Source organism: Pseudoliparis swirei, chromosome 8, assembly GCF_029220125.1.
Source record: "Pseudoliparis swirei isolate HS2019 ecotype Mariana Trench chromosome 8, NWPU_hadal_v1, whole genome shotgun sequence".
In the NCBI taxonomy this organism is placed as follows: Eukaryota; Metazoa; Chordata; class Actinopteri; order Perciformes; family Liparidae; genus Pseudoliparis; species Pseudoliparis swirei.
Window position 1 is genome coordinate 18,962,094 of NC_079395.1, and position 24,154 is coordinate 18,986,247.

General features: G+C 45.2%; 3 protein-coding genes across 5 annotated transcripts; 2 read left to right on the top strand and 1 right to left on the bottom strand.

Moving 5' to 3' along the window:
• Nucleotides 1-374: 374 nt before the first annotated feature.
• On the bottom strand, nt 375-5,746 carry abhd4 (abhydrolase domain containing 4, N-acyl phospholipase B). 2 transcript variants are annotated; one of them, XM_056421308.1, is made up of 8 exons: nt 5,457-5,746; nt 4,573-4,658; nt 4,263-4,365; nt 3,860-4,157; nt 2,878-3,053; nt 2,681-2,792; nt 2,396-2,582; nt 375-1,251 (listed from the first exon to the last, which is right to left on the bottom strand). In XM_056421308.1, exons 4-8 carry the CDS (start codon nt 4,126-4,128, stop codon nt 1,162-1,164), a joined length of 834 nt encoding a protein of 277 aa, XP_056277283.1. In that variant the 5' UTR covers nt 4,129-4,157; nt 4,263-4,365; nt 4,573-4,658; nt 5,457-5,746; the 3' UTR covers nt 375-1,161. The 2 variants fall into 2 exon arrangements, with proteins under 2 accessions (XP_056277283.1, XP_056277284.1); XM_056421309.1 differs by lacking the exon at nt 5,457-5,746 and adding an exon at nt 5,306-5,412.
• A 136-nt stretch (nt 5,747-5,882) lies between these two features.
• Nucleotides 5,883-8,120, top strand: dad1 (defender against cell death 1). The gene is made up of 3 exons (XM_056421310.1): nt 5,883-6,191; nt 7,117-7,286; nt 7,870-8,120. Exons 1-2 carry the CDS (start codon nt 5,981-5,983, stop codon nt 7,245-7,247), a joined length of 342 nt encoding a protein of 113 aa, XP_056277285.1. The 5' UTR covers nt 5,883-5,980; the 3' UTR covers nt 7,248-7,286; nt 7,870-8,120.
• Nucleotides 8,121-11,203: 3,083 nt separating this feature from the next.
• On the top strand, nt 11,204-16,617 carry pigr (polymeric immunoglobulin receptor). 2 transcript variants are annotated; one of them, XM_056420770.1, is made up of 8 exons: nt 11,204-11,291; nt 11,917-12,098; nt 12,732-12,813; nt 13,024-13,250; nt 15,876-15,972; nt 16,112-16,200; nt 16,359-16,408; nt 16,496-16,617. In XM_056420770.1, the coding sequence occupies exons 1-8, from the start codon at nt 11,281-11,283 to the stop codon at nt 16,577-16,579; spliced, it is 822 nt and encodes a 273-aa protein (XP_056276745.1). In that variant the 5' UTR covers nt 11,204-11,280; the 3' UTR covers nt 16,580-16,617. The 2 variants fall into 2 exon arrangements, with proteins under 2 accessions (XP_056276745.1, XP_056276744.1); XM_056420769.1 differs by having other exon boundaries at nt 11,210-11,291; nt 11,917-12,252.
• Nucleotides 16,618-24,154: the final 7,537 nt, after the last annotated feature.

Genomic DNA, 24,154 nt, shown 5'->3' on the forward strand with positions numbered 1-24,154 from the left:
CTATAGAGCAGCGATGTCACTATTAAGTCATTAATAGCTCACTGGAAACCACTCTAAATATCAATACATCCAAATGCTCTACAACTCCAGTAGAGAGGAGGGCTGCTTCGCCTCAGCCCGCAGAGATGTTTACAAGAACAAACTAAAGTAAACAGTTGGAACTTTTGTTTACATTGAACTTGATGTTCTTGTGATGGAGAACCGCCGATGACCGCCTGACCTCCACAGAACCTGTTGCTGCTCCAAGGGACCGCAGACAATGACCAGCACAGCGTTTTCAGATAAAACACATTCCTATTTGGTCTTTTATGACTTTATGTAAAATAGAAAACTTTTACTTCAGCCAGCTGCAACAATAAAATAATCACTCGTAATAACGTTTTAATTATTTATCAAACATAAACAGTGACAGAGGGAAAAAACTGGCACTTTTATTTAAAATGTGGCTGATAATATTTGTGCGCTTTTACAAAAACAACATTTTGAACGAAGGGCTTCCACGAGCCATTCCGCGCCACCACCGAAACCAATGGGAATGACACGCGTCAGCGCCCCCTACTGGTTGGGCCACGCGGTGCGCCGCATGGACTTCCACAGGAGCAGTTTGGCAAATGAGCGTTTATTGTTTTCAAGGTAAAAAATACAAGCAGCCGTTTTATACGGTGATGAATATATAAAGAGAAAAGCAAAGATTAAAAGACCAGATATCCAATACAGGCCTGAACATGAGGCACATCAACAACAAAAAGTGCGAGTCATGAGCCATGATGCCGCTCCGTCACACAAACCCAGTGCATCCGGAGGAGTGTGTGTTTCACTTACTAATAAAACACATTTAGCACAAGTACAAGTATTACTCTGTATGATCACATTAACAAAACGTATTCAATCATGTTTTAAATTAAACCATTTCCCCGTACAAGAAAACTTGGCAACAATAATATCAACAGCCCGTTTCTATGAGAACAGGAGTCGCAAACAAAGAACATCCAAACGCATGTGGAGCTACTGGATGTCTCGAAATGCCACGGACGCCACCCAGCATTTAGACATGTAGTGCTAAGTACCCCATCATGACTTGGCCTTATGCTTCAGTGCTTTTACATATAAAAGGCATGTACACACACACACACACACACACACACACACACACAGTGGCCATCACTTAACAGAGTCGCATATCTTTTCCACCACTCTGTTGAACTCCTCTGGTTGATCGGCATACACGTGGTGGGAAGCGTCGTCGATCAGCTGCACAGTGGAAGAGACGAGAGATTAAAAAGAAAGTCAGCAAGGATGAAAACGACTAGAGTTGCCGCCTCGCGGCTAGTCCGCCTCCGCCGACCGACGGCACGGTCGACATCCACGGCTGTCAAAGAACATCTTCACTTCTTCATTTCGTCCCATTAAAGACACCGGTGTGAACTTGTCACGGATCGCACACAAACGACTGAGTTATGGAACAAAAGAGGATTATTTCTGTGAGGTCACGGTGACCTTGCACCACCAAAAAGTTGTGAAATGTGTTCACCCTCAATTCAATTCAGTTTATTTGTATAGCCCAATTTCACAAATTACAAATTTGCCTCAGAGTGCTTTACAATCTGTACACATAGACATCCCTGCCCCAAAACCTCACATCGGATCAGGAAAAACTCCCAAATAACCCTTCAGGGGGAAAAAAGGGAAGAAACCTTCAGGAGAGCAACAGAGGAGGATCCCTCTCCAGGATGGACAGATGCAATAGATGTAATGTGTACAGAAGGACAGATTTAGAGTTAAAATACATTCAATGAATATGACAGTGTATGAATAGTTCATAGTCGGCATATTCCACGATGGAGACCTCCACGATCCATCAGGCAGATGGCGGTGGGGAGGAGGAGTGGGCGGAGTCTCAACAGTGGGCGGAGTCTCAACAGGACAGTGGCGTAGTCGGTAGCAGGAATTCCACGACCCAGACCTCGATGATCCATCAGGCAGATAGGATCTATGCCGTCTCATAGGGTCCGACGTGAAGTCAAAAGGACAAAAGGACCCTCGAGTCCTTTGCCTCAAGGATTTTGAGTTAAACCAAAAAGCAGCAAAACGCGACGTGAATTTAAAATTTGTAATGAAAGTCTCATCATCGTAGACACCAACTTTTTTTTAGAATTTTTTATTTGTATTAATTTGATTTCATTTACTTGTGTATTTCTTCTTTTTCCTAAGTTGTTGTGTCATGTTCTGTAATGTTGAATGGAGTGTGCTCTGTCTGCTCTGCATGCTCCCTTCATTGTGAAAATATATAGAAAAATATATTTAAAAAATGAAATGAATAAACGCCAATCCAAAAGTATATCTGCACGTTTTGGACTCCCAGCCCCTCTTGACTCTCCCCTGCGTTCCTACTCACGATGACTTCAGTCGGGGCCTGGTTCCTAATCCGGACCACGGCGTCCCCAGACGAGCTGTCCACCCAGGATAGAGCCCCGTACACCATGGTGAGGGGCATGGAGGGCGGCAGCTGGTGAACGCGTTGCAGCATGGGCCTCTTGGCCCAGGCCAGAGACCCCACCATGGCCCGGAAACCCACCTCGCCACTGGCAAGGAGGAGAGGAAACGAACAAGGCGACCGGACGTTGGCCGGCGTTTTTTTGAAACAGGCAATCGTGTTGGGCGAGTGCATCGCTCTGCTCACCTCGGGGTTTGTGCGTTACAGTGGTAGATGTACTGCGTCATGGTGTCATCGTCGAACAGATCTTTGAATTTCCTTTTTAAATCGGGACGGAATCTGTTCACCAAGCCTGGGCCTGAAACCGGCGACACGCCGCAAGATGAGCCGACAGCCGAAAGCCTGGCAGGTGGCGCGACATTAGACGTGCATGGTTATCTCACCCCACGGCCCTGCGGCTCTGATGACTGCCAGCAGGTTGAAGAGGGACGCCACTGCAGCAATGGCCTTCACCCAGCGCGGCAAGGGCGGCCGCTTCACCACCTCCGTGCCCTGGTCCTGACCATCCGGGGTCTGCTCAGGGAAACCCCATGGGTCCACCAGGATCAGGTGAGACACTCTACAAGAGGAGAGAGAGCAGGGCACGTCGTCATCTCCTGTCAACTGGCATTTGTTATCATTTGTCATCAGGGGTGTGCCCTGCAAGACTTTGAGATCTAACCACTAGAGGGCGCTAAAGTCAAGAACTCTTCAAATTCAACACAAACTAGAACGGGCACTCGGTAGAGCGCATACCTTCGCCGCAGCCACTTTTTTGGTACCTTTTCATGACCTTGACCCCATTCGATCCCAAAATCTAATCAAATGGTCCCCGGATAATAACTAATCATCCCACCAAATTTCATGCGATTCGGTTGAATACTTTTTGAGTTATGCGAATAACACACATACAAATAAATAAATGAATACACAGCGATCAAAACATAACCTTCCGCATTCTCAGAATGCGACAGTAACAAACCACTTTTATAGAAAGGGTAATACGCCTCGAGGGTTATATATAATACGGTTCCTATGAGTAAAATATTTTTAGCAAACAGATTTTTTATTCCACCCCTCAACCCCCCGATGCAAACCATTTCTTGACACGGTGTAACCACTTCGTAGAGTTTGTTGTCAACGGGAGGTTGCCAGGCAACCAGAGGAAACTATGTTTAAGATGTGAGCCAGAAATATTCAACGTGATATTGAATGCTTAAAAATGATCTCTGGCTTCACGAATGTCTTTCTCTTGAACACGACTAACTCTGAAATCCTTCAATCTAAAAACAGCAAAAACTAATCACAGCCAGCTGCAAGTCATCCGGTCTGCAGCTGCAGCTCATTATTTAATGTTTTGGACCGCATCACATGAGGCATCGTTACCTAGAGGGGTACTGGATGGCGTAGGAGGTAGCCAAGTACCCCCCGAGACTGTGTCCCAGCAGAACCATGCTCTCCAGGCCCAAGGACCGCCTCCACTGCTCAATGGAGTCGACGAACTGCTCCTCCGCCTTGGCGGCGTCCGAGGGGAAGGGAGGCCTGGAGCTCCTGCCGAAGCCCAGGAGGTCAAAGGCGTAGAGAGGCCGCGACCGACTCAGCGTGTCCAGGTTCCGGATCCACAGGCCAACCCCACCTCCAAAGCCATGGACCATCACCAGGGGAGTCTTCGGGGCTAGAAGGACTGAGAGGAGTTATGCCGTGAGTCATATCATGCATACGTTAGCACTGTGGAACTACAGCGGTCGCCTCACGCTCAGCAAACAAAGGTCGATAAGGAGGGCGGCACCTTGTTCTGCAGGCACCGGCGCCGCCTTCTTGGTGAGAGTCAGGGTCCATATCCGATCGCGGTTTGGCAGTCACAAACCGAGCCCAGACGTCATTCTGAATACCTGTGGTGACCAGACATGGAGTAAAGCATCAGTATACCCTCAGTTAGGTTTCTTGTACAGCTGGTGAGTCGTATTACACTTCAAAAGACTCACAGGTGTTGTTTAAAGAGTTGGCAGCTTTTATATAGCTAATGCAAGTGATTAGCAACATTCATTATCACTTCCGAGGGGTAAATGATCTGGCGGCACACGTCAAAACCACCTTACATGCGAGAATCTTGGACTCTGTCGTCTTCAAAAGGGACATTGAGGTCGGACGCCAGGACGGCCACCAGTTCCAGATTGAACTCGACCTGACGAGAGGGAGGAAAACAGAAACAGAGCATGAGGAGGCGGTGGAGTGGAGAGGGAACCATTCAACGCATGCCGAATATACACGACTAAAAACACTTTAAAAGCCGGTGATCTGGGAAATTAATGTTATTCCCTGTGAGAAATAAACGTAATGAAAAAATGAATGTTATTAATAAATATTATTAAAAACACTAATTCAGCCGAATGGCCAGAGCTCTTTACCCTTGGAGGTTTGACAACAAGGCAAATATTTATCAGAATGACTCAGAGGTCAGAGCCACCACACACACACACACACACACACACACAACCATCAACAGGTACACCACCAGGCCTTCTACCTGTTATGCAAACGGGGAAAAGTGCTGAGTCATCCAACTGTCACTCACAGCTGCTTACTCTCCAGTGTAAACAAAAACTTTACCAAGAAAAGAAAGAGACCCCTTAAACCGGAGTGACGTACAGATCAATATGATCCAATGTGATCCCATTTGATCGCTGCATTCCCAAAGCAACCCTCGTCTCCCACCCATATAGAGTCCTTACGTTTACACGTTAGGAGAACATAAGTAAGGGACTACATTTAATAAACATGTCCTCAGGGGAGCACACACACAGGACGTGTGTATTATATGTGTTTGCTTACGTTACAATGACGAAGTACAACACAGTCCCTCATATCCACGCGCCTTTAAGGGGAGAAGCGACACAATAAACACGGTGGGGTTGTATAAAGTTTAGCTAACTCGTGACGTAATCAGACACAAGGCTGCATCCGGCTGTTGAACTTGACTTACTCGGTTTCACACTCCGGCGCTGTGATTGTTGTCGCGGGGTCCATCGGTTGACATGTTCTGGTGGCTACATTCACATAGAGGAAATTATGGGCTTGGCAACGCGCACCTTTATCTTCCTTAGAAAATGTGTTACACAAACTCGTTAAACCCTGAGCGAGCACAAAGATGGTCCGCTGAGAAGATGATCTCAATGGGACAAAGAAAAAAAAATAGCGTCCCAATAAAATTGGTGAGAACCGAGAATGCATCGGCCGTATCTCGAAATTCTGGCAGAGTGAGCTGTCTGTCTCTCTTTGACATCTGCGTTGTAACGGTGGGCGGTGCCGAGTTCTCCAGCAACAGGCCTTCGCTCTTCTCTGCGCGCGACTCGGAACCCAACGCTCGCGCTCAATGCTCGGAATGTATTCTTTGTAACACCCGTGGCCGCTTCCGGTTGACGAGGACACGTCACTTTTTCGACCGAGGAAGAGGACCTGTGTTCATTCACCCCCCGTTTGTACAAATTAGACGATAAAACACAAACCATGTCGAACTCGGTCATCTCCGTCATCTGTCGGTTTCTCGAGGAGTACGCCAGCACGACGCCCAACAAGCTGAAGGTGGTGGATTCGTATCTGTTATACATCTTGTTGACGGGAGCGCTGCAGTTCCTCTACTGTCTGCTCGTCGGCACCTACCCCTTCAACAGCTTTCTGTCGGGCTTCATCTCGTGTGTGGGCGCTTTCATCCTCGGAGGTAAATACCTGGTCGGTTAACCGTTGGTTTGTCGAGGGGTTGCGGTCGCGGGACTTCTCGCCCGCGCGTGGACTTGTGTGTGCAGACACACGTCAGCTAGCCATGCTAGGCTCGAGCTAACTATGCAGAATTATAAAATAAATACAAACATTCAGTATGGCGATATATTCTCCTGCTCTATTAAAGTACACTGAACTGCCGCTGAAAGTTATCTCTTTGCGTTTGTAGGAAGGTGTCAAACGTGGTGGTTTTATTGAATTATTTTATTTCCTCCCACACTGTTTTTTTTTTTTTTTACGTGTGTGTGACTAAATCATCATAAATGCATGATTTTAGGCTGCAGTCAAATTCAACAGCGTCATAGACTACAGGCTCCGAAACTAGCAAGGAGCTGATCCAGAATGAAGAAGTCCCCTTTATGGAGGCAGGGTTGTTGCATAAAGTGCATCCGGTTCAGCCAGGTGCGCCCAATACACCTGGGTTTAGCTTTTGGACATGATTTTATATTTAATCTTTTTCCTCATGGTGGAGGAAGTGGGAGCCTCTGTTAACTCAGAGCTCGTATTGTCGTAACATAAGAACTTCTATATGAATAATAAACAAGGTGAGATTTAGTAATTGGGTTTGTGTGATGAACTGCGTGATTACTTGGTTACATGACATTAGATTTTATTTAGCTTTTATCCAACGTGACTTATAATCATGTTACAGTGGGGATTGAACCACCAACCCCCGGATTGAAAGATGGACCTGCTAACCACTGACCCACAGTTCAAATGTCAGAAGATGGTGGGAAAATGTGCAATAAATCCCAACGATATTCAGTTCACAGTGATGGAAACGTGCAGTACAGCGTCTGTCACCAACGTTTTCAGTGCAATAATAGAACTAAAGTGTCATAATAGTGTTTTTTCTTTCTTCTCAGTGTGTCTTCGGATCCAGATCAACCCACATAACAAAGGAGACTTCCTGTCCATCTCCCCGGAGAGAGCCTTCGCTGACTTCCTATTCGCTCACACCGTCCTTCATCTGGTCGTGATGAACTTCATCGGTTGAAACGGCCGTGCGTCTGACTCGCGGTGTCCTCCTTCTCAGGTGGATGTCTTTGACTCGTCTCACTTTGAGTTAAAAAAACCAACAAATTGCCGCTTCTGCACAAAGGCACATTCTAGTCCAAACCCACAATGGAGACGATCATTATTATTTAGTCACTTATATTTCAACACATCTAATCATCAGATTATATTCTGCAGCTTTCCTTCCAGCTGTGTGCCGCTCAGAGTATGACTGCTGCTGTTGGTTTATTATATTTTCTTGTTTGAAGTGATTGCTCCCACATCAAGCTGAGTGGCGCCTTGATGGAGCCCAAACACCAATTGGGCCTGGCCGTTCTCTAGTTCTTGCATGGTATATTCAGATTTTTAAAAATAGTTAAAACCAGACGAGTCATGAGAATGTGTTCTCTTCATGTGTTTTTGTACTGCCGATATTCTTTTGAATAAGAAAAAAATACTAATCTCTCTGGAGTGTGTGAGAGAGATCCACAAGCTTTGCTAGAAAACAGTGTTATTTAATTTGTAGGCTTGATATGTGCACACTGCATTCTCTTGTTTCTCATCTCTTAAGTAACCGCTCCGATAACCTCAATGTCACTAACCAACTCTTCTTTTTTTCATAGATCACAACAAGAGAAAATATCCAAACTTCCCTTCAGGACACGACGTTAAATCTACTTTTGAGTCTCATCCCACCCATCAACACTGAATTAGTTTCATCTTGTCACTCACACATGCAGTACAATTTTCTTACAAATATGGATTGATTTCTTAAATTCTTCTTTTTTTTTCTTTTTTCTTTTTTAAACATACAAATTTGTAAAGCATTCCCTTTTGCACTGAGAAGAAGAAATAAAAACAACTTCAATGGTGACCTTGAGTATACAGAAGCAGTTCTTGACAGTATTTTCAACAACAGACGGAGTGAGGACAGTTTTTTCTTCTTCAGTAGAAACATAATAGTCCCATTTGAACACGGAAAATGTAAATTATATGAAATTTCATCACATGAAACATCAGACAGTGGAACCCCATACCCCCTATTTATGAGGGTGACGGCTATATAGTTGTATTGCCGCCTACAAAATAAGTCTTTTACACCAGGTTTGGCAGGGGTGCGACATGCTGGATTTGGCGGCAAAAAAAATACATTTTTAAAATGATTGAGGGGGTGGGGAAAATTGTCCACGGAAGGATTTCATCCCTGAGAGAACTTTTTGATTTCTTTTCAACCCCACACAGATTGCTCTTTCAGTTCTTCAACTTGAAGGAGAATAGACTCCGGTATATTCCTGAGTCAATGGGAGCGAGTGAGCGCTGCAGATGCCCATCACGCTGAGAGAGGAGGGAGAGCGGGAACATTGCAGCCCTTGAGCAATGAGGGGCTTTGCTTCGATCGCCCGCTCTGGAACACCTGATGGAAACACATTCCAGCTCAGGTGATTGTGACTCTGCAGAGCCACTTAACGTTTGTCGAAGGCAGCGCTGACCCGAGGGCTTCACGGGGCTACTGTGCTCGTTGGCTGAGGGAAGTGTGTCTTATTCAGAGATGGCAAAGCAGACCCAATCTAGTTGGATTCCTGTGTTCCTTCAGGTCCGCATCTCTTACTATGCAGACAAGGGAGGTACCCGCCTCTAAATATTAAAGGCATAACATTAGAGCCGGTCCTTTTTGAAAAAAATGTGTTTGCATTAAGTGGCGAATGGGGATCTCACCTGGAAGATTTTAAACGAGTTGAGGATGCCACATTTCTACATTTTTAAAGTAGGGGAATACGTATTTTCTCCAAGAAAGGTCTCGGTTTCCCATCTTTTAATAAACTACTCATTAAATGTCTTAACAACTGGAGGCTGCTTTCTGTCTGTGGTGGAAGACATTCTCATCAAGTAAAGGTATCAAAACGACTCCAATATACTCCAGTACAAGTCTAAATGATACTTAAATGTACACATTAGTTTTATCGGCAACATTTTAAAATTAAAATTAACAATTCATTTTGTATAGCCCATTAGCACACATTACAAATTCTCCTCAGAGGGCTTTGTAATCTGTACACATAGACATCCCTGACCTTTGACCTCACATTGGATCAGGAACAACTCCCAAGAAACAGAAAAAATCCTTTCAGGGGGGAGGAAACCTTCCGGAGAGCAACAGAGGAGGACCCCTCTCCAGGATGGACAGAACAATAGATGTCATGTGACCAGAAGGAATCATTACAGAGTTACAACACATTCAATGAGTATGACAGAGTGTATGAATAGTTGGTAGTAGGCATGGACCCCGATCCAGACCTCCATGATCCATCAGGCAGATGGAGGTAGAGAGGAGGAGTGGGCGGGGCATCAGCAGGGTCATGGCAGCAGACCCAGCCAGGTCCAACGGACCCGATGAGACGTGAAGTCACAAAGACTCCAGAGAGGAAGCCGAGTTAATAATGTGCAATGGAGAGATGACAATTCATCCATAAGTAGTGAGAGAAGAGGAGATAGGTGCTCAGTGTATCACTACTCGGGCAAAGTGTCACAGTTGTGATATATATATATATATATATTATACTATCGTACAATATTACTGGTGCATTTTCATGTAGCCACATGTTGGTGTCCTGATTGCTGGAGGTAGAGCACCTGCTATCTTACTTATTGTGTGGTATGTAGCCTACAATGCATCTCATGTGAGGTCATTGTTACTGACGCTGTCGAGTAAATAAACGTACTTTCCACCGTCGCTTACTGGACTTTGCGTACAACAGAATTAGGCCCGTAAGTACATTTACAATATTGTGCTATGTAAAATAAACTGAATTGAATAAGCATCATGGCGCCATTGTGCTGAAACCATATGTACGTAAGGTTTCTTTACATGACCTCACATGAAGGACTGATGCCTCCTTCCCTCCTTCATTATAACCAGGTTGACATACTCTGTGAAACATGGAGCACATCCTGCGTCGTTTTCAATTCATCAAAATCAATCTCTTGTGACCGAGAGAAACAGATCTGTGAAGCAGCCCTCCACACCGGCATTTGGCATTGAGCTCGACAGCTTGTGAATAATTAGTTTTTGGGGCGAAAGTTTCGATTCTCAAGTCTGCCAAGGACGACTGTCGCAGGAACCGCGCTCAGTTTCAGTTCTGGGTTCTGCTGACATTTCCCCGGGAATCGGATGACCATAAAAGGGCCTCGCAGCCAAAGCAAAAAAAAGAGAAAGAAAGGGAGTTTGGTGACATTCACGACACCCTTCACGGAGCAAATCGGGAGCCTTGGAATAATTGTTTGTTAATTCAGTGGCTGACGGCGACGGGGGACTGGGAGAATAGAAAGGGAGAGGGGGGGCTGTTTGTCGACGCTTAATCCGACAAATGAAGACTGGACCAAATCCAAAGTTTTCAGGCATCGAAATTAAATTATTTCATTGTAGCCTGTCAAATGAATTCTCTGGTGGGAAGAGGCACTTGGCGTTTGGTTGCTTGGGAGGATATAGGTTATATAACGAATATAAAAGATGGCTAACTGTGACTGGAATGATAAATCCAGGAGATGTGTGAGGAATGAGGAATATATTGAAATTTAAAAAAGGGGCCAAAACTGGAGTTTAAAAAAAGAAATGATTCCACAAACCAAAATGAGCATCTGTTAGTGGAGAAGATGCCACACGGCCCAACATGAAGCTATTCTGTAGTCTTGATTTAGGAGTCCAGTTTCAGAAAATGGGTCACTTAATAATAGAAATACAACAATTATATATTTTTTATTTTTATGGATTTTCACACATTGATTTTCACACATTGAACCCCCCCCCCCCCAAAAAAAACATTTTTAAGTCATAAAAAGAGATCAGACTCTTAGCACCTACACAGTTAATGTCTCCAGCATCTGGATCCAATTTCTGGTCACATGACCGAGGGCTTAGTGGTCACGGGACCAGGGCTTATTGACGATGCGGAACCAGGAGTCAGTGTTGAAACAGAGTTTCCTCAAACTCATGAAAGCATGCTGTGGCCCTTTCTACTCGCCCTCAGCCTGTTGCCATGGATCCCAGGTAATAAATAAGACCATCGATGCTTATTAGAGTAGTATAATACACCTTTTGTAGTCTTTTCTATGCAGATAATTGAGGAGAAAGGAGAGTTCTTAGGATGAAAATGTCTCTCATACAGCCCCCGCTCTTCCACTTTAAACTGTGTGCTTTTGGCAAATTCTAAAGCTTCAGATCTCTTTACTATTTCATCATTTCTCTTTATAAATCATTCGCTCATTAATGTTGAGGAAGGTTGTTAATGTTATTTTATTCGGCTTTAACCAGAGATGGATTTAGTGTCGTTGTCCTTTTCTTTTCTTCTCCTTCTTTTTAAAAAAATCTTCCAAGCTTCTGTGCCGCTTGCCCGCATGGCAACATTATGTTTGATCTTTATTTTGCCATTCATATATTTGTCTACCCAGAAATCTTTTTGGAGGAATAATCCAATTTTGAAATACTGGGAAGTGAAAGGGGGAATAGGGTTTTCTTCACAAACGAAACCGAAACTATAAATGTGGTAGGAGTATTGCTCACGGCTACTTTCTCCGCCCCTTAACCCTGAATATCAAACGTCCACTGTGAGTCTTGTTTTCGACTGAGAGCTCAAGCCGGAACTCAGAACTCAATCATGTCCACTCTCCGCCAGCCTTCCTCTGCAGGGTAACCACCGACGCAGAGCTCGCAGTCATGGAGGGCCGATCCCTCACAATCCCGTGTCATTACGACCCTCAGTACGCCGGCTATGTGAAGTACTGGTGCCGGGGGAAGATGAGGGAGTTCTGCACCAGCTTGGCCCGAACCGACCTGGCCACTCCGGCGGTGAAGAAGGTGAGCCTCTTCGACGACCCCGTCCAGCAGTTGTTAACTGTGACCATGGGTGACCTGAAGGAGGCGGACTCCGGCTGGTACATGTGCGGCGTGGAGGTCGGCGGCGGGTGGACCCCCGACGTCGTCGCTTACACGTACATCAAGGTCGTTCACGGTGAGCAGTGGAGGGATTTGGAACGGATGGGTTTATTGTTAAAAAAAAGAAAGGCCAAATGTATTTATTTAATTACAGCGTGTCGGGTGTAGTGACCTCTAGTGGCGTTGTCGTAGATTGCAACCAACTGAATAACCCATCCGTTAGCTCCCATGTTTCCAAGACGGCGGTTTAGTGAGCAGCCGAATGCAAAAGAAATCTTGGTAATCACGGCGGGTCTCACTTTACACCCTTTTTTGCAATCATGGTTTGGGAACTACGGTGGCCTACAGGTCACAAACATGTGAAAGGTTCTCGCCAGTGTTTGGTTTGTCCATCCTGGGACCTGCTCCCTAGTTAAATATGAGGGACACACAAGGAGTATTCAGGTGATTGTACACAAATTAAAACTTAGTTGTGATGATCATACTCCATTTCTGCTAAAAGATCAGCCAAAATGCGACACGTTGGCCCTTTAAGCATGCATTCCTCTGCTGCAGGTATGTCAGTGGTGAACAGCCGACTGAGTGGGGAAGAAGGGAGTAGCGTCACCGTGGAATGCCACTACAGTGAGAGATACAGGTATCCATTGCCAAATATAACATATTACGATTGTCAGTTGTTGTTGTTTTTGATATTTTTGTAACCATCAGACAATGAAGAATACACACTTAAAAAAAAACACATTTCTAAAGCATGAAACGCAAATCTGGTTGAAAGAATAAATCTTCAATGGAAGCCGGCGCTGTGATGGAGCCGTCACTGACTCCGCCTGTGACTGCCTGTCAACAGAGACAGCGAGAAGAAGTGGTGCCGGAGTGGAGACTGGCGCACCTGTCTTCTGACGGGTGCTGACGGGAGCTACGAAGACCCTTCAGTGGCCCTCAGCGATGACAGAAGCTGGACCTTCACTATAACCTTAAAGGAGCTGCGGATGAGAGACAGCGGCTGGTACTGGTGCTCTGTGGGAGCGCAGCAGATGCTGGTGCAGGTTCTGGTCACACCAAGACCCACGACTAGTAGGTGGACAAAGAACCCTTACAATGCATAATATATATATATACAGTATAAATATATATATATATATCAAATCATCTTTTAATATCTAAATTTCAATCTCTATCTATATAAATAAATATATATATATATATATAGAGAGAGAGATTTGCATTGAAATTAAGATATTAAAAGATGATTTGATATATACCTGTATATATATATAACAAACAGTGGCGGGCCGTGGGCCTGGGGCCTGGGCCTTCAGTGAGGTCCTACACAGTCCCACCCGAATTAATCCACCTCTTATTACTATCATTATGATGCCATGGCTCTTGACCAGGGCTCAATACGTCGATCACGGCGTAGTATTGGTAGATCGCATGACATAAAAAAAAATTGGCCCGCCCCCGTCATTTTCTCTATAGCACGTCTTTGTTCATTTATTAAACTAAACAGCCGTCTGATGTTGATCGTATCTACACAACAGCATGTCATTTCTCTCGGCTCTCCGTCTCGCCCGCTGCATCGGGACGGAGAAAAAGAAGAAAAAAAAGTCACTTGCACTCGTTTGTTCACTAAACAGGGCATTGTCGCACCCAAAGCAGATTTCAAGTATATGCTCGACCAAATCGACATCTTCTCCTCCTTCCGCCATTGTGGGTTGAAAAAACAGCTTTGTAGTCCGCGAATTAATTCCTTTATCAAATTCAGTTTCCTAGTTCTGAGGTTTTGCATCTACCTGCCCATAGGACCCGCCTCTCAATATTGGTAATCCAATCAAAAGACCTGCAGCACGACGCCTGCTAGCTGGCTCCTGTGCGCTTCGGGGCCTTCGAGAAGGCCTAGAGGAGCCAACTCTAAAGCTGATTGGTTGACACAACATCGTCATTCCCATTCACTTGAAGCTACCAGCGCCTTCAATGTTGATTCTGAAGGCCTAAGGGCAGATGTTAGCCCCCTGGCAACACACGATGGCTGAATATGATTGGATAAAAGATCTAACATAAAGACCAGCCCTCCAAATCTCAACCTGGCGCTGGCAGCAGCGCAACCAAGAGGAACGCTATGAAATTAAGAGAATAACTCTTACTCTGGGGAATAATTGAATACATATTTGTGGGGAAATATATATAGAAAAAAATATATATTCTGATGATGTTTAGGCCAGCAGAGAAGGCCTTGCTGGCCCTGACGGCCCGCCACTGATAACAAATCATCCTTTAATATCTTAGTTTCAATGCACAATCTAGTTTGTGAGCCATTCTTAATTGATTAATTGAAGGGTTATTGTGAGTTTTATTTAACGTAGTATTACTTAATGTTTATAGCACATTTACATTATTTACTGTACGTTCTATCGCCGTACAAAGTTAAACTGCCCCCCTCACTAACTCCTGAGCATAATACCCCACTCAGCAGCCACAGTCCGATGTTCACCAGCTAGAGCTCGGTGCTGTTAGATCAGTTACAGTGGAGTTTATTGGACCTTTTTTTCCACTGAATACAGCTGTTTCCAGCATGAGAGCCATGAGAGTGAATCATGAGAAGTTAATTTGCGGGCGGGGAAACCAAAACAAAGAGCTTAAAGAAACTAAAAGGCTCCGATGAGAGTTTGCCTTCATGCATCTCCGCCTCATTCTGAAGTCATTCTTGTTGTTTTTTTAATGTTTTCTTTTAGCTAGATATCTGTAATGAGGTCTGTAGTTAACACAAGCTTCAGATATTTTAACGCTTTGTTCCACAGTATAAAATACGTCTGCTGATACACCACACTTGAATTTTTAAGCTTTTACGTGGTTTAAAAAAAAAAAACGGCAGTTGCTAACAAGCAGACAAATAAGACGACGAAGTGAAGTCATAGTTTGTCTGTGGTTGAAGGTTGGCTTTTTTTCCCATCTGGGAATAGTTTCATCAACAATCCTAAAAGTATGCTGTCCCGTTGCTGAGATTATCTCGCTTGAACCTATATTTTCTGATAGAACATAAAATCCTTTGAAAGAATTGTCATTGGCATTCTTCTGGGGGAACCAGTGCGGTTCAAACTTCTCTGTTTCATACGTCATCCCTGCAGCACTTATAGGGTGGAGTGATGATTATCTGTGAGTGTTTCTCTAGGAGCCAACACTTTCACATTAAGCATAATCATTCCACTCAGTATTGCAGCTTGAAAACCACGAGCCCAATACTCACAAGCTGAGATTTCAGTCTGGGAAACTTCTATTCAAAAAAATCTGTTTATCTTAGCTTTGTGGGTAAAAACAAACAAACAGACACAACAGTGTCCTAGGGGAGGTGATTATATGGTGATCGGACTAAAATGGGAACTCTTGAAATGCTATTCAAATCAATTTAAACCGGGCATTGTGGGTATGAAAAGGGGTTCGACATGATGCTGCTGCTACCTGGATTTCATCCCCACACTTATCACGCTGAATAAGAAGTAGCCAAGAGCAGCTCTGAAAATCAATATGTGTTTGTGACAGATGGCAGGGAGGGAGGGGGAGGGGGGAGGGGGATTCCTATAAGTCTCCAGCTGTACTAAGGTATTGATCATCGCCAGTCACATATTGACGTTGTGAACTCTGCGGGGTGCTGCTGCAAACACACTCCATCGCTTATATCACGGTGCATCCTTCAATCCTCAGCTGCAGCGACTGAGACGTCCCCACCGACACCGAGTCAGTCCGCGGTGCTCCTGCCTCCGCCCGAGCCCATCACCGAGCAGTCACGGAGCAGTCACAGGCAAGAGGAGCTCTGTCGTCTTTTTTTTCTTCGGGCCGTCGTGTTAGGATTGAAAAACAGATGCAGCATCGGGCCCCCGAGCTGCCGCTGAAGCCACGCCACGTGTTCAGACCGCTGAGAGCTCTCGTCTGTGTTTCAGACACATCTTGGAGGCCCTGCTGGTGTGCGCCTCCATCGTGGTCCTCGTGGGCTTGGCCCTGTTGGCGAGGAAGTTGTGGAGACGACACAGTAAGGCGACTTCTATTTCCTTCTGAATGTGAAATCAGGGCAGAATCATAAACCACTATCCTCAACTACAGGTCCATGAAATATTGGCCGTGCATTAAATATATGTGAGTGACTTCATTATCATTTGTGGTTTACATGTCCTCGCTATCCATTTATAGGGCGGGATCCTGTGCAGGGACAATTAAATTGGATAAAAGCAAGGCACAATGTAAGAAAAATCTGTCATTATTCCATTTCATTAAAGATATGCTTTAGAGATTGTTAACATACTCCTGTTTATTTTGGTCTCCCGCAGGAGTTCTCAGGGGAAGTAAGTGACCCGCAGAGCACTGGCGTCGCTTTCCTCAACGCGGATACCCAGGACGTACATATGTACTGAGCTCTGCCACAATAAATTACATTTAGCTGACGCTTTTATCCAAAGGGGCTTACATTCATGTGACATTCCTTACATTCATGTGACATTCCTACACTCAGGGTCTTGCTCAAGGACACATCAACTCGGGCGGGGATTGAACTACCAACCCTTTGATTGAAAGACGGACCTGCTAACCACGGGTTCACTGCTTTATTGCCACTGTCTTTTTATACGTTACATTCCAGTACATTCTATGCAGATTTGCTGCAAGCTGCTTTTCCAATGCAACTGGCATAGTATGGAGATCGTACAAGTACACTTGTCTTTAGGAGTTCATCAAAATATAATCATGTGGTCTTCTATTTAATTATTTTGAATGGCACTGAGGTCATGTATTTTCATATTTTTTTAGTTGGAATTTTTTAATTTGTTGGTATATTGGTGGAGTTTACATTCTAACTCATAACTGATTATTATTATTATTTTTATAAATACATTACATTAAAAAAAAGTTTGGGATTGGTTATTTCACCACTAGATTTGAATTCATATGGGGAAACACTCATTTTAAAGTTACATTATTAACTTATTATTTGTCATGAAGTTTCGTGAAAAGAAATTAGAATTCTATTTACAGAGGAAAGAAATAGAAACCCTTCAGCACACGCACTGGGACCCTGGTTTTATCTAGACTAGCCTGAGAGTGCTAATCAGTTAGCCCGGACGTTAAACCCACTCAACCCTGCAAGCACAAAGCCTGTAATACCCAATGGAGCCCGTGAGTGAAGAGAGGCAGGCCTGTAGAATTCATGATGCGTGAGAGGGTGTGTCGATGAAGAGTATAAACATCCGAGGATAACGAAGCATTTATGCGAAAGAAGACAACAACAAAAATGTCTAACTCGAGAGATGGCAGGATTTGGGATCTCATGGCGGGAAGGGGCAGATAGCTGAACTGTCAGAAGAATCCAAGGATCAGCTCAGAGACTCTTTGTTGTTTACGCCCACATTTCTAACTGGCCATGTGACCGCGGCGTAATCTGAGCCAATCAAGTCAATATTATGCGAGCGCTGACAGAGAGAAGAGAGGCAACACCCTGGTGCTTTTTTTGTTGTTGGGACAATCGCTGCTAGTTAGCGCTTAGCTGAGAGGGAAAGGGCATGCAGCAAACACTGCATGATGCTTTAAGACGAGGTCAACAAAAAGTGGAACGGACTCTAGGCATAAGGAGGTAATTTAATCACTATTTAAGCAGGTGACTTTTACTTTGCTCCGTCCCGATGTGCGCACACGCCGGCATCGGAGCTCTGCGGCACGATCAATAACAGGCGTTTAGTTTAATAAAAGAACAAAGACGTCTTTAAGAAAAGGACCTTAAATTACTTCTGCTGTAATCTGGCGCGATGGAGAAAATTACAGGGTGGCGGGCGGAGATTTTTCTTTTTTCAACTCAAAATTGTCTGGGAGCCATATGCCGTCACCGGAAGAGCCATAGGTTCCCGACCCCTGCTTTAGGTCGTTGGTGTGTCTGTGCTTCTTTGATCTTCTCTGACATCAGATTTGTAGTGTAATAAATCAATTTTTTAAGTTTTCCACATCGTGAACCATGCTGCTCAAGAAACAAGACCCTTCATGAATAATGATTTGAGTAGTCATAATAATCATTACACTGGCACACTGACCACCCCTGGTTTTAAGATAACATTTGGCTCAGTTATGGAAATTCTTGTCTCCAAACTGCCTTGTGTGTGTTGTGTATATCTGTCGCACCAAAAAAGTCAAGTGTGACTAAATAAGTGACAGTTGATATTTATTTATTATTATTAATTTTTTTCTGGACAGAATCCCCCACAGAGCGGTACACTTTCATCTTTGGTTGCTATTTTAGCCGAACTAGACGTCAATGATTACCGTGTAACAGGATAATAACATGGCTAATTAACACATTTGGGCATGGATACATGATTGGTTTGACATAAAACACATTCAGACAATGTAAACTTACTTATTTAAAGAAAGAAGTGAGCACATGAAGACAGGAACTGTGCGAAGGAGCTCCCCAATTAACTCTGAAAAAGAACAGCTCCGCATTTCTTCCCTGAACCGTCTGTTCTCATACTGAACCTCAAACAACGTGTGAGAATTGTAAAGTGAACAAGCTAATGAGCTGACCAAAACTACTAGAGCTTGGAACGATAAGTAATATAAACCGTCTTCCCTCCCCATGAGGAAAGGCCAGTTTGTTGTTTGTGATACAGATAAATTGAAAAATGTATTTGCGTTCCTTTGTGGGGGTCACGGAGACTGAGACTGCTCGCACATACGTCCTTCAACGAAACAAATGTCTTCCTTTTCAAGACCTTTCATCACTCACGGCCGCTGAGACTGCAGGAAATTCATCAGCTTCAAATTGATGTTGGTCTTGCATCACGAGAAACCGAATCGTTTTAACCCTGCATAGCAACCACAGTTTGTGCTGCTTGGACCCGTTAGAGGTCTATAGTTAGACCTGCATAGTTAGACCTGCATCTGTACCAGCCCGAACCACCTCAGCTGGCCCCGCTCAACGCTACGGAGCAGTGACTCGACTCATAGCTCCCTCCGGATGTCTGAGACCTTCCCCCTTCACCTTGAAGGCTGAGCCCAACCACCCAACGAAAGAAGCTCATTTCTGGGATTTATATATTTCTGTCACAACCCCAAACTCATGATCATAAGTGAGGCTCAGAATGAAGATGGACGGTTCTTCCCTTGAGTCATTCAATTCTCCACAGCGGACATATTGGTTGGGTTTAGGACTTTCCTCAAAGTCCCCTTTCCCCCACTCAACAACACCTCCAGTCCGGAACTGCAATTCTCCTCCCCTGCTGAGCCAAGCCCGGCCTGAACTTCCTAGAAGCCAATAAAAGGTCCTGCTCAACAGTCCCACCAAACTTCTCCCCACATCCAGGTTTTTTGCTTTTGGTGACCATCGCAGCTGCAGCCCTCCTGGCCAACGGGCGTACCCGTCTGGGGCCGAGTCAGAAACCTTCTTTAGCTTGACCGCCTCCGTAACCGGTGGAGTCCACCAACGGCTTAACAGCCACAGGTAACCTGCCAACCTCAACTTCTAGCAGCGGCTTCCAGGGTGGAGGCGTTGAACACGGCCCGCTGTCCCGAGCTGTTGAAGACCTTATGGACAGTCTTCAGCTCCCGTTCACCCTCACTACACCTTTCGGTTTACCATCTCTGTCCGGCAGCTTCCCCCCTCCTTCTGATCCAACTGACCACCAGTCAAGACATACACAACAACAACAACATCAACATCTACCAACAAAAAAAACAACATGGTTGACCACAGAGGAGCAGATTCCTGTAGCGTGAGCTAAGAGTGTGTGTAAGCTCCGCCGTCGGGGAAACAGAGATCAGAGGAGGGAAATAAAACGAGCCAAATTACAGCAGAAGACCGGTACGACTCACTGAGGTGAAATGAAACCGAACCCCTGATTACTTCCTGTCCCTGCGTGCACGCAGAGTCGTTGACGCCCACGCCGTTAGCACACCTCTACTTAACAGAGCACGCCGCCGCTAGCACCGCGGCGTCCTCACAGGAAGCTGCTGCTGCTGCGGCGCCCTGGAAAGATAATTTCATCCGTGTGGTTCACACAACACTCCGGTTCTATTGCTCTGCATTCTATTCTACCGTGTTCCATTTGATTATGTTCTGCGTTGTTGTGTAATGCATTGTATTCCATATTATCTTATCATGTTCCATTCTATTAGGTTCTATTGCATTCTATGCTCTTCTATTATATTTTATTATGTTCCAGGTCGTTGTATTCTGCTCTGCTATATTCTATTTTGTTCTATTTCATTATATTCTCTTCTATTATTTTCTATTAATTTCTATTTTGTTCTATTTTATTGTGTTCCAGGTCGTTGTATTCTGCTCTGTTATATTCTATTAAGTTATTTTTCATTATTTTATCTTCTATTCTATTGTATTATGTTCTATTTCCTTCTATTGTTTTCTATTATATTGGATTATGTTCTATTTTCTTCTATTTTATTATGTTCCAGGTCATTGTATTCTGCTCTGTTATAAAGTTATTTTTCATTATATTCTCTTCTATTATATTGTATTATGTTCTATGTGGTTCTATTTTATTATATTCTCTCCTCTTCTATGTTATTATGTTCTTTTTTCTTATATTATATTCTATTTAATTAGATTATACTCTGTAACATGGTGTTCCGTTCTGCTCTTTTCTATTGTATTCTTAAATGTTCTATTTCATTCTTCGTTTGATTCGATCCTGCTCTATTCAATCTGTATTATAAGCTGTTTTATTGTCTTCTTTTCTCCTCCGTTCTATTTGATCTTATATCCATTCTGCTCAGTTCAATTCTGCTCTGTTCAATTTATTTTTGCTGCATTCAATTACGTTCTACTCGATTCTGTTTTATTCTATTCTTGGTGTTTTATCCCGCCCGTAGCCACTCTGGTCTAGGTGAGGGCCACCGATGTGTTGATGTTACAGGGACTTAGTCATTAATCTTAATGTGTTTCAAGTGGAATCAGTTCTGCCACTAGATGGAGGTCAACCCTGTATGAAATATGTTCTTTCTGTTATATATCATTGTGTGTGTGTATGTGTGTGTGTGTGTGTCTTTTCATGCACAAAGAAATGTTCCCTTTACATAACAAAACACTTCAGACAATTTGAAGAAAAGAAAAGAGTCCGCTTGCTTTTCATCACAAAGTTTTGACACCGACAAAAATACGAGCTTTAAACATATTTCATGCATTTCCAGTTCCAGATGAACACATCCCAATTGTTGCTCACGGAATAAGGAATTACATTTCTGTGACGGTTCCCTCGTGTCTCGCCATTTCAGGGCATCAACAATCAATTCAAGATTCAAGATTCAAGATTCAAGATTCAAGATGTTTTATTTGTCACATACACACACAGGGTGTGCAGTGAAATGAAAGTGGCAATGCTCAGCAGGAATGTGCAAGGGCAACAAGTACACACTATTTACAATAAAAAACAACACAATATTTACAGTAAGTGTGTGTGTGTGTGTGTGTGTGTGTGTGTGTGCCTAAGAGGGGCAGTTGTGTGGGTCTATGTGGGGGTCCTGGTGAGGTCGGAGTTCACAGTCCTGATGGCCTGAGGAAAGAAACTCCGTCTCAGTCTCTCTGTTCTTGCAGCGTGACTACGGAGGCGCCTGCCTGACCGCAGCAGCTGAAACAGTCTGTTGTTGGGGTGGTGAGGATCCTTCATGATCCTGCCGGCTCTGGTTCTGCACCTCCTGGTGTACAAGTCCTGCAGGGTGGTGAGTGTAGTTCCAATAGTGCGTTCAGCCGAACGCACTACTCTCTGCAGAGCCTTCCTGTCCTGAGCGGAGCAGTTGCCAAACCAGGCTGTGATGCTTCCTGTCAGGACGCTCTCTACAGCTCCAGAGTAGAAGGACTGAAGGATCCTCTGGGAAACTTTAAATTTCCTCAGCTGCCTGAGGTGGTAGAGGCGCTGCCTTGCCTTTCTCACCAGAGTGTCTGTGTTCGTTGACCATGTCAGATCCTCGGTGATGTGGACTCCCAGGTATTTATACCCGCTCACCCTCTCCACAGTAGTCCCGTTAATCCCCAGTGGTGAGTACGTCCTCTGTTGTTGTACCCTCCTAAAGTCCACAATCAGCTCCTTAGTTTTGGTGACATTCATGATGAGGCTGTTGTCCCGGCACCAGAGTGACAGATCAGCAACTTCCTCCAGGTAGGCCTTCTCGTCGTTGTCGGAGATCAGGCCCACCACCACTGTGTCATCCGCAAACTTGATGATGGTGTTGGAGCTGAACCTGGCCACACAGTCATGTGTGTACAGGGAGTACAGTAGGGGCTGAGGACGCAACCCTGGGGGGATCCTGTGTTCAGGGTGAGGGGGTTTGAGGTGTGTCTGCCCACCCTGACCACCTGTGGCCTGGCGGTCAGGAAGTCCAGGATCCAAGCACACAGGGGGGTGTTCAGTCCCAGCTCAATCAGCTTGCCGGCCAGTCTGGAGGGGACTATGGTGTTGAAAGCTGAACTATAATCAATGAACAGCAGTCTCACATAGCCCCCCCTCTGGCTGTCCAGATGAGAGAGTGTGGTGTGCAGTACCTGGGAGACAGCATCATCCGTGGATCTGTTTGGGCGATAAGCAAACTGCAGCGGGTCCATGGAGGAAGGGAGGAAGGCGCAGATGTAGTCCTTTATCAGCCTCTCAAAGCATTTCATGACCACCGAGGTGAGGGCCACCGGTCGGTAGTCATTCATACATGCTGGAGAAGCATTCTTGGGCACAGGGACAATAGTGGATCTCTTGAAGCAGGCGGGGACCACGGACTCAGCCAGGGAGAGGTTGAATATTGTGGTGAACACTGGAGCTAGCTGGTTAGCACAGGTCTTCAGTACTCGCCCAGATATGCCATCTGGACCTGCAGCTTTCCTGGTGTTCACCCTCAACAGAGCCCTCCTCACACTGTGCTCGGTCACAGAGAGTGTGTGTTCATCCCCAGCGGTAGAACTCACCTCAGCTACGCTAACGGTGTTGTTGTTAGCCGGCGAGCTAGCGCTGTTGTTGCTAGCCTCAAACCGTGCATAAAATGAGTTCAGGTCGTCCGCTAGGGATGCGGCGGCACTCACCATTGCGCGGGTCTGCTCTGGTAGTCTGTGATAGTCCGTAGCCCCTGCCATAGGCGCCTGGTGTCGCGCTGCTCCATCTGTGATTCCACTCTGTCTCGGTACCTCCTCTTGGCTTTCTTCACCGCCCTCCTCAGTCCATAGACCGCTGCCTTGTACTCGTCCATCTTGCCGGATACAAGATCGGAGTTATAGGCAGCAGTACGTGCGTCTACAGCTTCACGGATGGCTCCATCAGCCCACGGCTTTTGGTTAGGAAAGACCCTAACTTTTACCGTGGGGACGATGGTGTCCGCTAAGCGTTGCTATGAGGCTCATTGCTACTTCCAAAACTCGCTGGCGTCACTGGAACTGGATTGGATCATGTCCCAGTCGACGACACGCAGAGCGTCCTGTAGCTCAGCCTCTGATTGGTCAGACCACCGCTTCGTTCCTCGTCACTACCGCTTCCCGCGATCTTTTGCGGTACTCCGGAAGCAAGAAAATGGCGGCATGGTCCGATTTGCGAGCGGAGGAGAGAGACAGCCTTGTAGCCTCTCTTGAATGGCGTATAGCAGTGGTCCAACGTTCTTTCCCTCTGGTAGCACACGTAATGTGCTGGTGAAAGTTCGGCATGACTTTTTAGGTTTGCCTATTAAAGTCCCCAGCCACCACCACAGCCGCGTCGGGATACTTGTTCTGATGCCGACATAACACATCATGTAGGTCCGATAGTGCTACGTCGGTGTCCGCTTGTGGTGGTATGTAGACGGCTGTGGTGATGACCGAGCTGAACTCCCGGGAAGGTAGAATGGACGGCATGAGATCGTCAGATGTTCCAGGTTCGCGAGCAGGAGCGAGAAAGAGTCTTAATGTCCTTGGGGTCGCACCACTTGTTGTTAGTCATGAAGCAAACCCCTCCACCCTTAGATTTACCAGACTCTTCCGTTCT